This window comes from Pongo abelii, chromosome 10 (genome assembly GCF_028885655.2).
Source record: "Pongo abelii isolate AG06213 chromosome 10, NHGRI_mPonAbe1-v2.0_pri, whole genome shotgun sequence".
In the NCBI taxonomy this organism is placed as follows: Eukaryota; Metazoa; Chordata; class Mammalia; order Primates; family Hominidae; genus Pongo; species Pongo abelii.
In genome coordinates, this window is record NC_071995.2 from 10,795,645 (window position 1) to 10,809,744 (window position 14,100).

A 14,100-nucleotide genomic window follows, 5' to 3' on the forward strand; every position below is an offset into this window, starting at 1 on the left:
TTTAAATTGTGTTAAGTACAAGGTAAATAATAAATGTTTATTATTATTAAAAGAGGAAAATTCCGTGAGTAATTTTGTTATGCTAAGTAAATTTACCTTTGGTGTGCGCATCATTTCCTTCATTTTCCAGATAACTCTTTAAAATGAATTTGATTTTCAAACAATAAAAAACAAAACAGCAACAAAACTCCCTCTGACCTCCTCTCACCTTCTTTAGTCCTTGCCAAAGTGTTAATATTGCAAAAGTGCTGTGAGAATTTCCTGTATTGTGGTTCCTGGAACACTTCAGAGGCTTGTGATTCTACTGCTTCTTATTCACACTATAATACATGTCTCACCAATAGATGATTCAAGAACATCATTTAAATACACAATTTTTCATTCTTTTTTTTTGCTAAATTTCTTCATACTCAACTTTCAGATTCTTTAACCTCCAGCTCAGCTCCAACAATTCAACGCTGTTCTTTCTGAAAAAGTACACATCGTGCCTTCTCTACTTCGCTCTTGGAACATAATTTCTCATGGCAGGTATGTGTGATTTCAGTCACTAAATTAAAAATAACCAGAAAAGCTATTTCTTGGATTGGCTAATTTTGGGGTAATGCTTTGAGAGAAAAGGACATGATTAACAGTGGATGTTTTTAGGATTTTCATGCATTAGCACTTTCCACATTCATTATATTTTCCTGATTCTTCATTGTGTAACTTAGACATGATTTCATGAAGTTTTTTCACAGGTTTAAAGAGTGGTTTCTGACAGGGCTACCTTTAAATTCTGAATGAGAACTGAACTTTAGCCTGGTTAAATTGTGAGCAACAGTGTTCTAGTATAGCAACAGAAAATGCCAAATATTAATGACACAATGCTGAAAAGCTTTTAATTGACTATTTATGTCGTGACATCCAAAAATTACACAACCGAACAGTTTGACACATTGTACTGTTGTTAATGACAACATCACTCTTTGAGAGTGTGTTCATGTTAGCACAGAATCTCCTAATGTTGAAATGTTTTAGGTGAAAGGCCTAGAAGCAAGTAATTTTGAGTATGAACAAATGGAATGTTCTAGGGGAAAAAGGATTGTTTATGTATGTTCAATGTACTGTGAAATGAAGCCAGGCCTCAAAGGTGTTACCCATCTGTTATCAGTTATCACACCAAGTCCAGAATGTTCCTATGTCTTCTTTTCCCTATAATATCTCTACGAACCCAATGAGCAGCTAGACATTTATCAGAGCAGAACCTGCATTGAGATGAGGAGAGGACATACTCTCAACTAGTATTATTGTGACAATGGTAGACTATGTTGAATGAAAGATTCTTGAGCTAGACACACCTTCATGTGATTTCTGACTTGGATACTTACTTGCTTTGATACCTTGAGAAAATAACATTATTATTGGACCTTATGTTTTCTCATCTATGTAATGAGAATCATACTATCTGTCTTGTGATTTTGTTGAGAGAATAAAAATAAATGCCTGTTATGTAAGTCCATAAAACACAACGTGGTGCTTGTTAATATCTTCTTCCTCCAGATCTTTAAGCATCTCTGCCAATTTAAAACATAAATGGTAAATTCACTTTACTGCAACAGAGCTGGTAGAGAAGAAAATGTTTGAATAATCTTCCTGAAGAATAAGATACATCACATAAAAATGTTGGTATTGGGTGAAGTCCTGATTGGAAAGTCTTCAGTGTTTTATTGGCAAGATGACTCCGTTATCAAATGAAAGAATGTTGTGGATTCTCCCTCGCTAGTTTCTGCTTTTAAGAACTCAGCTCCTGTGTTTGCTCTTTAAGTCATTACTCTGTCTGTCTTTCTCCACAGTGTTTAAGACCACTCTGTGGTGGTTAATTTCTGGGACCTTAGGGATAATGTGTCTTTCGTTGATGGCTACGTTGGGAATTTTGTTGAAAAATTGTAAGTTTTTCTAAGCAAGTCTCCATGAAAATCAAAACTGTGATGATATCATTTAATAATAAAGGCTTCATCTTGCTAATGTGTAATATTTTATTATTTCATAAACCCATACCTAATTAAGCAAATTTCTAATCATTTCTTATAGCTTTTACTAAACTGAGTATTGAGCCAGCATTTACTCCAGGACCCGACATAGAACTCCAGAAAGGTAGGTCACATTTTTTGGAAAACTTAGCATTGGTAAAGGATTAAATAGGCAGTTCCTTGTTTTTCACACAGAGAGGCATGATGGAATATTATACTTAGTAATAGAAATTTGCCTACCAGTGTAGGATAGTCTCATTTTACATTACTCAATCTAATGTAAAAATGATTAAATTACATTGAATGTGTATCATTTGTACATTTAACTAATCAGGAAAATAGTAGCCTGAAATGAAAGATATGTTTCCTACATGAGTGCTCGTAATTAAGTAACAAAAAATAAACCACAGGAAATGTTACAGTTAATCCTCATTACCTGCCTGAATTTGCTTATAACCTATACTTTTGCATCTCACTACTTCTCCTTTTCCAGAATATAGTGCACAGATTTCTAAACCTTACTTATCCCGTGAAAGCCAGCTCAAAGTCCAATTTTTGTTTTTGGAGATGGAGTTTTGCTCTTGTCCTCCAGGCTGGAGTGCAGTGGCGCAATCTTGGCTCCCTGCCACATCTGCCTCCCCGGTTCAAGCGATTCTCCCGCCTTCCTGCCTCAGCCTCCCAAGTAGCTGGGACTACAGGCGCCCGCCACCATGCCCAGCTAATTTTTGTGTTATTAGTAGAGTCGAGGTTTCGCCATGTTGGCCAGGCTGGTCTCGAACTCCGGACCTCAGGCCATCCACCTGCCTGGGCTTCCCTTTGGAAGTGTTGGGATTATAGGCGTGAGCCACCGTACCCTGCAGAGCCACTGCGCCCGGCCCCAATTTTCTAAATATATTTTTTTCAGAATGCGCCCCAAGTTGTCTCACCATCATCTGTGATTATATAGTGCTTCATTTACAGTGCAACATCTTGGCCAGGCACAGTGGCTCACGTCTGTAATCCCAGCACTTTGGGAGGCTGAGGCAGGCATATTACTTGAGGTCAGAAGTTCAAGATGGGCCAAACCCGTCTCTACTAAAAATACAAAAATTAGCCAGGCATGGCGGCACGCACCTGCAGTATCAGTTACTCAGGAGGCTGAGGCATGAGAATCACTTGAACCTGGGAGGCGGTGGTTGAAGTGAGCTGAGATGGTGCCACTGCACTCCAGTCTGGGCAACACAGCAAGACTCTGTCTCAAAAACAATTAAAAATATAAAAATAATAGTGCAACATCTTCAGCACCACTTATATGGCAAAGATTTGAGTGCCTGTGATGTGTCATGCTTTTTATTACTGTGGATAACAAATGTTGAAGACACTATTATTGAAAAACTGCATAATTAAGCCTCAAGATAATTGATTCATTTATATTCCCTTTTCAAAAATAAGATATCCAAACATATATCAAAATTCTCCAAATGTACCATATTCTTTTCTGACTCAGAAAATATGCTGAAATGTTTTCCTCCTTTAAATCTTTTTCATCTAGTTAACTCCTATTATGCTACAGTACTTAGTTTTGGGTCACTTCCTCAAAAAAAGGTTCTTGTAACTGCCCCTCATCTTACACTCTGCCACATGCTGTTTTAACATACTTAATTTTTTTGTACTTATCTAAATCATCACTAAATATTGTTAATAAATTATTGAAAATTATTTAATTGTGATTCTATCTCTAGAATATAATCTCCATGAGGAAAAAGCATCATGTTTAGGTCTAATTTGTTCACATTAGTAGCCCCTGAAGTGTGGTGTATACAGTAGATTCTGAAAGAATGTTAAAAGAATACACAGCAAATAAATTTTGAATAATTAATTGGCATTGAAAAAAATGTCTAGTCTCCAGTGTCATTAGTCATGCTTTATCTTTTCTGTCAGACTCTGACTGCTGTTCTTGCCAAGAAAAATGGGTTGGGTACAGATGCAACTGTTACTTCATTTCCAGTGAACAGAAAACTTGGAACGAAAGTAGGCATCTCTGTGCTTCTCAGAAATCCAGTCTGCTTCAGCTTCAAAACACAGATGAACTGGCATGTGCTAAGTCTGATTTTCTACATTTTCTTTGATCTAGAAAAATATACTATCTAAACAAGTTAAATACTTTGTCATTAATCACATAGTAAGTGGATGGTTATATTGGAATCGAGTTATCTGTTCTGTGTACCTTAGTCATTGTAAAATCTTTATTAAATTCCTCAATGATTTATATCATGGGAATACAAATCAAGATAGGTGCCAAATAAAGTGAAAGAAACTTTTCAGGAAGAATTCAAAGAAGATAATAGGTCATTATATTTACCCATTTTATTTGAAGAACCAACTAAATGACTATGATTCTTAACTCTTTTAATTGAATTTATAATTTCTTTCATAATTTTATAGTTTTTGTCATCGTTCTGGGATATAAGCTAGTATGGAAAATATGGTAAGAAAAATTACCCAATTCTTTTTTTTTTTTTGAGACAGAGTTTTACTTTGTTGCCCAGGCTGGAGTGCTATGGCCCAATCTCGGCTCACTGCAACCTCCACCTCCTGGATTCAAGTGATTCTCCTGACTCAGCCTCCTGAGTAGCTGGGATTACAGGCACCTGCCACCAGACCTGGCACTTTTTGTATTTTTAGTAGAGACAGGGTTTCGTCATATTGGCCAGGCTGGTCTTGAACTCCTGACCTCGGGTGATCCACCCACCTTGGCCTCCCAAAGTGCTAGGGGTACAGGCATGAGCCACCGCGCCTGGCCCTAATTACCCAATTCTTTTTTTTTTTTTGAGACGGAGTCTCGCTCTGTCGCCCAGGCTGGAGTGCAGTGGCGCGATCTCGGCTCACTGCAAGCTCTGCCTCCTGGGTTCACACCATTCTCCTGCCTCAGCCTCCCGAGTAGCTGGGACTATAGGCGCCCACCACCACGCCCGGCTAATTTTTTGTATTTTTAGTAGAGACGGGGTTTCACCGTGTTAGCCAGGATGGTCTCGATCTCCTGACCTCATGATCCGCCCGCCTCGGCCTCCCAAAGTGCTGGGATTATAGGCGTGAGCCACCGTGCCCAGCCCCTAATTACCCAATTCTTAAGAAAAAGCACGGCCGGGCGCGGTGGCTCAAGCCTGTAAACCCAGCACTTTGGGAGGCCGAGGCGGGCGGATCACGAGGTCAGGAGATCAAGACCATCCTGGCTAACACGGTGAAACCCCGTCTCTACTAAAAATACAAAAAATTTGCCAGGCGTGGTGGCGGGCGCCTGTAGTCCCAGCTACTCGGGAGGCTGAGGCAGGAGAATGGCGTGAACCCGGGAGGCGGAGCTTGCAGTGAGCAGAGATCGCGCCACTGCACTCCAGCCTGGGCGACAGAGCGAGACTCCGTCTCAAAAAAACAAAAAGAAAAAGCGAAAAAAATGCAGCACATTTGCGAATTATAGGTTGAGTGGATTATACCCATGGGATTCATCCTTCACAATACCACGATTTTGGAATCAAATTTAATCTTTGATCCCCCGTGAAGAAAGTGTTCCATGAAAACTCTATCTCCTTTTAGAAGGTTTTTAATTCTTCAAGAAGTGAGATTTTGTGGTATTTTTTCTCCATATATGAATGGGCCTGATAAATGAGAACTTTGAGTCGTGTGATTACCCCTTTCAAATAGGAAGTTAAAAATAATTTCCGTTTGTGTGATGGACAGGCTGAATCTTATTCTAAACACTGACTTTCCCTCAAAATATGTTATTCCCAGAGTAGATTAAAATTAGATTAATGTGATTGTCTTTTACTTGAAGCAGGATTTTATGAGCTCCAGTCAACAATTTTACTGGATTGGACTCTCTTATAGTGAGGAGCACACCGCCTGGTTGTGGGAGAATGGCTCTGCACTCTCCCAGTATCTGTAAGTTTCTGGCAATCACGGCCTTTTTTCCTCTTTATGAATTTGTCCTTAGATGTGACTAGTAAAGGTAACATCCAGGAGCACTGTAGCTGAAATAACCTTGTCTAGGGCATGAGAATACAGTAAAAGGAAAAAGTATAACAAAATAACAATTTTAGATCTAGGCAGCTCTAAACCACTCTAAGTGTTAAAATCAAAACAGAATATAATGCCTAATGAAAGGAGGTCAGGGATATAGGATAGTTGGTGCAAAAAAAAACTGATAATCATTACATGCTTGCCTATATTATTTTAAATTTTTTAATTTAAAATATATTATTTTGTAATCACATGGACAACAAAGCCAAAACATCACAGATCTCCAGAAAGTGCAATGCATAAGCTCTCTTAGTTCAAATTAAACATTTGAAAGGTATTATATTTCATCCTATATCTTTTGTCAGTTAACTGAAGTGCATTTTTCCTAAATCAATCTTCATACAAGAATGTGAAGACGGCCAGGGATGATGGCTTGAGCATCCAAGTTAATGCTCAAGTGACGTGAAAGTTAGTGTATTTGTAGCCATAAAAGAACTTTTAACATACGCTTTATTTTTGCCTTAGTACCAGCACTTGGAAGTATATGTGCATGTACAGATACTCATATACACAGAGGCAGTCCAAAAAAATAGTATATTTATTATTTTATTTATTCTGGTAGACCCCAATATTCTCAGCATGCTCTTATGTTTTATATACTGTAGACTTATCTTCTGTATGTGTGTACTTTTTGAATCTCATTTTCATTTATAAACATGAGATTTGCACCATCACACAGAGACAAAGTTTATGCTCTGGTTTGTTTTCCTAGACTAGATCAGATAATACATCTTAAATAAAATAGAAGAAAAGCATGTCACATATTTAAACCATTAATGACAACAGAAAAACAGCAAGGAAAAAAATCCCTGGCCTCAATGCTATTGATTAGTGAGAAAATAACTGGGTATTTTGTAGCATTACACTAGAGAATCATGAAAATTGTGTTTACTGAAAAAAAAAAAGGACTCAATATGTTAGTATCTCACTCAAATGCTTTTAAAATTTATATCATTTAATTGAAAAATTCCTTGAACATTCTTACTTCCTTTTTGTGTATGTTAACATTTTCTTCTTCATTACAGATTTCCATTGTTTGAAACTTTTAATCCAAAGAACTGCATAGCGTATAATCCAAATGGAAATGCTTTAGATGAATCCTGTGAGGATAAAAATCGTTATATCTGTAAGCAACAGCTCATTTAAATGTTTCTTGGGGCAGAGAAGGTGGAGAGTAAAGACCCAACATTACTAACAATGATACAGTTGCCTGTTATATTATTACTAATTGTCTACTTCTGGAGTCTATAAAATGTTTTCAAACAGTGTCATATACAATTGTCATGTATGTGAAACAATGTGTTTTAAAATTGATGAAAATTGTACGTCTACATTTGAGAATTATAAAATTACTATAAAGAATTTTGTATTTTCATTTAATGTATATATTTAATGTTAAATTCAATGTAGTTTTATTGCACATTTATGTAAGTTTATTTACATTCTTGCTAATTCTCAGCAGAAATTTAAATAAAATTTAATTCACATCAAATACAATTTACAAAATAAAATTTAACTCACACTGCCCAGGCTGGAGTATAGTGGCAAGATCATAGCTCATTGCAAGCTCAAGTGATCCTCCTGACTCAGCCTCCCAAGTGGCTGGGACTACAGGCACCATGTCACTATGCCCGGCTAATTTTTAATTTTTAATTTTTTGTCAAGACAAGGTCTTGCTATGTTGCCCAGGCTGATCTTGAACTCCTGGCCTCGAGGGATTCTCCCACCTTGGATTCCCAAAGTGCTCGGATTATAGGTGTGAATCACCATCCCTGGCCCTCTTCACATTCTTGTATGAAGATTGATTTAGGAAAAATGCACTTCAGTTAACTGACAAAAGATATAGGATGAAAAATAATATCTTTCAAATGTTTAATTTGAACTAGGAGAGCTTATGCATTGCACTTTCTGGAGATTTGTAATGTTTTGGTTTTGTTGTCCATGTGATTACAAAATAACATATTTTTTAATTAAAAATTTAAAATAATACAGGCAAGCATGTAATGATTATCAATATTTTTTTGCGCCAACTATCCTATATCCCTGACCTCCTTTCATTAGGCATTATCTTCTGTTTTGATTTTAACACTTAGAGTGGTTTTCTCTGTTATGAATCAAAGCTGATCTATTTTCATCATTTTTGTGATGAAAAAATTCATTTTGATTGACTTAGAATGGAAGGATTTGGACTGCGTGCGGTGGTTTATGCCTGTAATCCCAGCACTTTGGGAGGCCAAGGTGGGTGGATCACTTGAGGTCAGGAGTTTGAGACCAACCTGGCCAACATGGTAAAACCCTGTCTCTACTAAAAATACAAAAATTAGCTGGGTGTGGTAGTGCACGCCTGTAATCCCAGCTACTCGGGAGGCTGAGGCGAGAGAATCACTTGAACCTAGGAGGCGGAGTTTGCAGTGAGTCAAGATTGCACCACTGCACTCCAGCCTGGGCGACAGAGCCAGACTCCTCTCCAAAAAAGAAAAAAAAAAGATGGAAGGATTTGGAACCTTAATTAAATCTGAAAAACTGCCTCACCTTTGTTATTTAATATACTCTAACCACGGAGTAACATCCCATCATAATCCCAAATCCTACTCAAACTAAAGGGGAAGGGATTATGCAGGTGTACACTAGGCCACTGGTGTACTAATTAGAAACCACTTTAGAGTTATGCCTACTGTACCCACATAATCCTAAAAATATGTTACAACTGCTGCTTCATAGTTTATGCCACTTATTTTATGTTTTATTTTTATTATTATTTTTTTGAGACACGGTTGCATTCCCATTGCCCAGGCTGTAGTGCAATGATGCAATCACGGTTCACTGCAGCTTCAACTTCCCAGGCTCAAGTGATCCTCTCACCTCAGCCTTCTGAGTACTTGGGACTCGGGTGCGAACCATCATTCTCAGCTAATTTTTTGTATCATTTGTAGAAATGGGGTTTCGCATTGTTGCCCAGGCTGGTCTCAAACTCCTGGAGTCAAGGGTTCTGCTCGCCTTGGCCTCCTAAAGTGCTGGAATTACAGGCATAAGCCACTGTGCCCGGCCAGTTTATATAATGTAAACGCTGCCTTTTGGCTCCTTAATTCGCATATGTTAGGACAAGTTATTTTTTTTGTTGTTTTATTTTATTTTATTTTACTTTAAGTTCTGGGATACACGTGCAGAATGTGCAGGTTTGTTACACAGGTATACATGTGCCATGGTGGTTTGCTGCACCTATCGACCCATCATCTAGGTTTTAAGTCCCACATGCATTAGGTATTTGTCCTAATGCTCTTCCTCCCCTTGCCCCCAACCCCCCGACAGGCCTTGGTGTGTGACGTTCGCCACCCTGTGTCCATGTGTTCTCATTGTTCAACTCCCACTTATTAGTGAGAACATGCGGTGTTTGGTTTTCTGTTCCTGTGTTAGTTTGCTGAGAATGATGGTTTCCAGCTTCATCCATGTCCCTGCAAAGGACATGAACTCATTCTTTTTTATGGCTGCATAGTATTCCATGGTGTATATGTGCCATATTTTCTTTATCCAGTATATCACTGATGGGCATTTGGGTTGGTTCCAAGTCTTTTCTATGGTAAATAGTGCTGCAATAAACATACGTGTGCATGTGAGGACAAGTAATTATTTTCTGTTTTTCTCAATACATTAATTATTGGTTTCTCCATTAGTTGTGAAGTCCTAATTAGGGAAAAGGAGTTAGGCTGGTGGGAGCAGGGAAAAGCAGAAAGAGAAAGCAGATAAGCTATGAGTCTGCCTTTCTTCATGGTCCAGGATATGGGCCATGTGCTAAACTATTACCAGACACCTGCAAGTTAGCTCACTGCTACCTTGGCATTATCAGTACTGGACAAAGCCCTCTGCAGCATACAGCATAAACACTGTTCCATAAAATCCTCAGCAAGCCTTTGTTTCTTTGCAGTCAGCTTTTCTTCTGCTGATGCTGCCTGTTGCCTCCCTGGAAACATATTTTCCTACTTTTCTTTAATAAATCTGCCTTTCTTTACCCACAGCTGTCTTGGTAAATTCTTTTACCTCAATGCCACCAGCCCAGATAGCCGTTGCTCACCCACAACATTAGTGTATTAGTCCATTCTTATGCTGCTAATAAAGATATACCCAAGACTGGGAAATTTATAAAATAAAGACATTTAATTGACTCACAGTTCTGCAGGGCTGGAGAAGCCTCAGGAAACTTACAGTAATGCCAGAAGGGAAAGCAAACACATCCTTCTTCACATGGCAGCAGAAAGGAGAAGTGCTGAGCAAAAGGAAAAAAAGCCTCTTATTAAATCATCAGATCTAGTGAGAACTCACTCACAATCATGAGAACAGCAAAGAGGTAACCACCCCCATGATTAAATCACCTCCTACCAGTTCCCTCCCATGATACGTGAGGATTATGGGCACTACAATTCAAGATGAGATTTGGGTGGGGACATAGCCAAGCCATATCAGTTAGTGACATCTGTATTCTCATATTGCATGCATAAGAAAGTGAGTTATTTTACAGCTGAACTGGGACAGCTCTTCGCTTATTTCCAGAGATGCCTAGGTGTCTGTTTTTGACTCTTGGCCATGATATGGGCAGTAGGCTAACTAACTAGCTAACTAATGGTTTATAGTGAGTTCTTTAAAGTTCAAAATCCCTCAGTGGAATCCAGGGTCAATTTGTTTATTGATAGCTTCCATATGAGATAATTACAGATCTTGTCTCTGCTGTGTGACCAGACACAGATAAAAGACTGCAAGAAATTTCAGTTTCAGCTCTCCTGAAACCAAGTTTCATCACACAAATATCAGGTTTCATCCAGAGACGAATGGTGTCTTTGCACAAATATCCCTTGGTCCCACACTGCTTATTTGAATTCTCTTTCTCATACCGCATCATATTCCTTTCACTTATTAAAAGCTTTTCATGGCCGGGCGCGGTGGCTCAAGCCTGTAATCCCAGCACTTTGGGAGGCCGAGGCGGGTGGATCACGAGGTCAGGAGATTGAGACCATCCTGGCTAACACGGTGAAACCCCGTCTGTACTAAAAGTACAAAAAAATTAGCCAGGCGTGGTGGTGGGTGCCTGTAGTCCCAGCTACTCGGGAGGCTGAGGCAGGAGAATGGCGAGAACCTGGGAGGCGGAGCTTGCAGTGAGCCGAGATCGCGCCACTGCACTCCAGCCTGGGCGACAGAGCGAGACTCCGTAAAAAAAAAAGAGCTTTTCATAAGTATGCTCATGCTCGTTAGAACCTTATAATTCATTTCAGTTATCTACACCTGGAAATGTTAGTTCTATAATTTCGGACTTTCTGAAACTTTTCTCTTTATATCCTAACGCAGGGGTTGAAAAACTTTTTTCAAAAAACTATATAGCATATATTTTCAACTTTGTGGACCAGTCTCTGTTGAAACTTCTCAACCTTGCCATGGTGGTGCTAAAGAAGACATAAATAATACAAAAATGAATTGTTTGACTGTGTTACAAAAGAATTTTATTGACAAAACATATGGTGAGACAGATTTGGTCCACAGGCATTAGTTTGCCAACATGTGCCCAAGTATGTAAGATGAGAATATAAGGCCATTAATTCTACTGTCTGCTTTATTCTTTTCCAGGTCACTTCTTACCAGTTGTAAATGCACTTACAAATTTTGCTATATGAAAACAGTTATGTCTCTTACTATCAATCTGTGTTCATTTTAAAGGGTGACAATCTACAAATTATGTGTTATAGACAAGTTGCAAGATGTTCACCAATGATTCCCGCCTTGTGCTATACATGCCTTTGTGGAATTTCCTTCCACATTGTATCAAGGTTGCTCTGTGTGACCAATGAAATAAAGTGGAAATGATGATATTTCATTTCTGAGAATAGGTCATCAAAGATAGTATGACGTTTTCCTTTTTCCTCTCTCCCAGATCACTTGATCTGGGGAAAACCAGTTACAACGTCATGAGCAGCCCTGTTGAAAGGACCACGTGGCAAGGAACTGAAGACTCTTACGCACAGCCAGCAAGGAACTGAAGTCTATTTCCAATAGCCATGTTATGAGCCTTCTTTGCTTGTATAGGCTCCAGTCTTAGTCAAGCCTTCAGATGATTACAGCCCCCAGCCAATATCTTGACGGCAACCTCATGAGACACCCTGAGCTAGGCCCATCCTGCTATGCTGTTCAAGGATTCCTCACTCACAGAAACTGTGTGAAATAGTAAAGTGTTTATTCTTTTTTTTTTTTTGAGACAGAGTCTCACTCTGTCACCTGGGCTGGAGTGCAGTGATGCCATCTCGGCTCATTGCAACTTCCGCCTCCTGGATTCAAGCAATTCTCCTGCCTCAGCCTCCTGAGCAGCTGGGATTACAGGCGTGTGCCACCACTCCTGGCTAATTTTTTTGTATTTTTAGTAGAGACGGGGTTTCACCATGTTGGTCAGGCTGGTCTCGAACTCCTGACCTCAGGTGATCTGCCTGCCTCGGCCTCCCAAAGTGCTGGGATTACAGGCGTGAGCCACCGCGCCCAGCCATAACTGTTTATTCTTTCAAGTCACTAAATATTAACGTGTCACATAGCAATAGATAATCAATACATATTTTGGTACCAAGAATGAAGTTACTGTTATGAAGGAAAAAAAACCAAAACCACTAAAATTTTGGAGTGCTTGAAAACAGGCAATGGATGGAGGCTAAAAGGACAGGAAAGACTGAAACCTTCTAGTACGGGTTTATAGTAGGGAGGTGAAAACATATTAGAAACTGGAGAAAGTAAAAATCTTTCTATTTAATACCAGAAAGTTTAGCAACACTTTTGTCTGTAGCATTGTAGAAGGTAGAAAATGTACTTAATGAATTCAGAGAATGCTCTAAAATTACTTCCAGCCAGAATGTTGAAGATACTGTCTGATTTCTTCCTACTACTTATATTACAATGCTATAGAAGACACTTAACCTAATGGAAGGGCTGTTAAGCAAAAGAAGACAGAACTTGACAGTTTTGAGATTCCTGGATTCTCAAATGTTAGCATGTCAAAAATGCTAAAATTGAGTAATAGAATCTGAGCAAAGATCCAATCTAGAGTGCTCTCAGGAAAGTATGATTCTAAAGAAGAAGGTGTGGGTGTGACTAAAATTTCCTGTAAATATCATAGAAAGAACACAAGTAGTGCCTCAATTCAGTCAGACGAAGGATCTATAAAGGTCAAATAATAGGGCTTCTAGGAAGCCCTAGGGCATTGTCCCTCAGGTATCTCAGCAGAAGCTCCAGGTAGAGAGAAGATTAAGAGATTTATGTGTGTGGTTTTTACAAATAGAGTTCATAGAAAACCTCAAAACATTTTTGAGATGACTATGTCAGTAGAAAAATGACAATGAAGTGCTACCTTTTATTCAAAAGTAAGAATGGTTCAAAGGACAGAACTAAGAGCCTGTAAGGTGGATCCAAGAGTTATGAAGAGTCGTTTTATAGCAGAAATAGGACTGAGTCCTAATCAAATGAGTCCCAACGTTTGCTATGCTAGATGTTAAATTATTATGCATCAGTGACTCCTTTGTAATTCTCATGCCCCTCCTTCTTTTGAACAAGGATGTCTATAGAGTTTGTTCTTCAAATGTTGAGTGTATAAGGGAAGGAAATCTCTAGTATTGTTAATTTCACAAGCCTTCAGATGGAGAAAAATGATACTCAAGAAGCTAGACTTAAGGAACTTCACCTGATGAGTCTCACTCATACCTGGATGTGACAAATTTCTGGACTTTGAGCTGACATTGTAACGGGATGAGATTTGGCAGTTGGTGTGGATTTTGTATGTGGGAGGGACAGAAATCATTTGGGGCTGAAGATTAGACTCCTGTAAACAGCTTCCTATATGCTCCCAATGATCTCTGTTTCTTGGAATTTAACACTTTTGATATAATCAATTACATTGTATAAGGGTTGATCAGTGTGACCAAGAGAATAAGGCAGAAGTTATAGCATGTCACTTTTGAGGCCAGATTATAAAAGACAGTATGTCTTTGGCATTGCCCTTTCTCATATCATCTGATTTGGT

The 14,100-nt window shown here is 38.8% G+C and overlaps 1 protein-coding gene across 2 annotated transcripts; it reads left to right on the forward strand.

Annotated features, from left to right (window-relative positions):
• Positions 1-248: 248 nt before the first annotated feature.
• On the forward strand, positions 249-10,068 carry KLRD1 (killer cell lectin like receptor D1). 2 transcript variants are annotated; one of them, XM_063712024.1, is made up of 7 exons: positions 249-528; positions 1,833-1,925; positions 2,071-2,133; positions 3,930-4,081; positions 5,821-5,924; positions 7,088-7,188; positions 7,728-10,068. In XM_063712024.1, exons 1-7 carry the CDS (start codon positions 522-524, stop codon positions 7,754-7,756), a joined length of 549 nt encoding a protein of 182 aa, XP_063568094.1. In that variant the 5' UTR covers positions 249-521; the 3' UTR covers positions 7,757-10,068. The 2 variants fall into 2 exon arrangements, with proteins under 2 accessions (XP_063568094.1, XP_063568095.1); XM_063712025.1 differs by lacking the exon at positions 1,833-1,925 and having other exon boundaries at positions 7,088-10,068.
• Positions 10,069-14,100: the final 4,032 nt, after the last annotated feature.

Bases quoted from the DNA above. Each gene is read 5' to 3' on its own strand.
- KLRD1 (XM_063712024.1), top strand. The intron at 2,134-3,929 runs GTAGGTCACATT...CTTTTCTGTCAG, and splicing joins CGACATAGAACTCCAGAAAG to ACTCTGACTGCTGTTCTTGC. The intron at 5,925-7,087 runs GTAAGTTTCTGG...TCTTCATTACAG, and splicing joins TCTGCACTCTCCCAGTATCT to ATTTCCATTGTTTGAAACTT.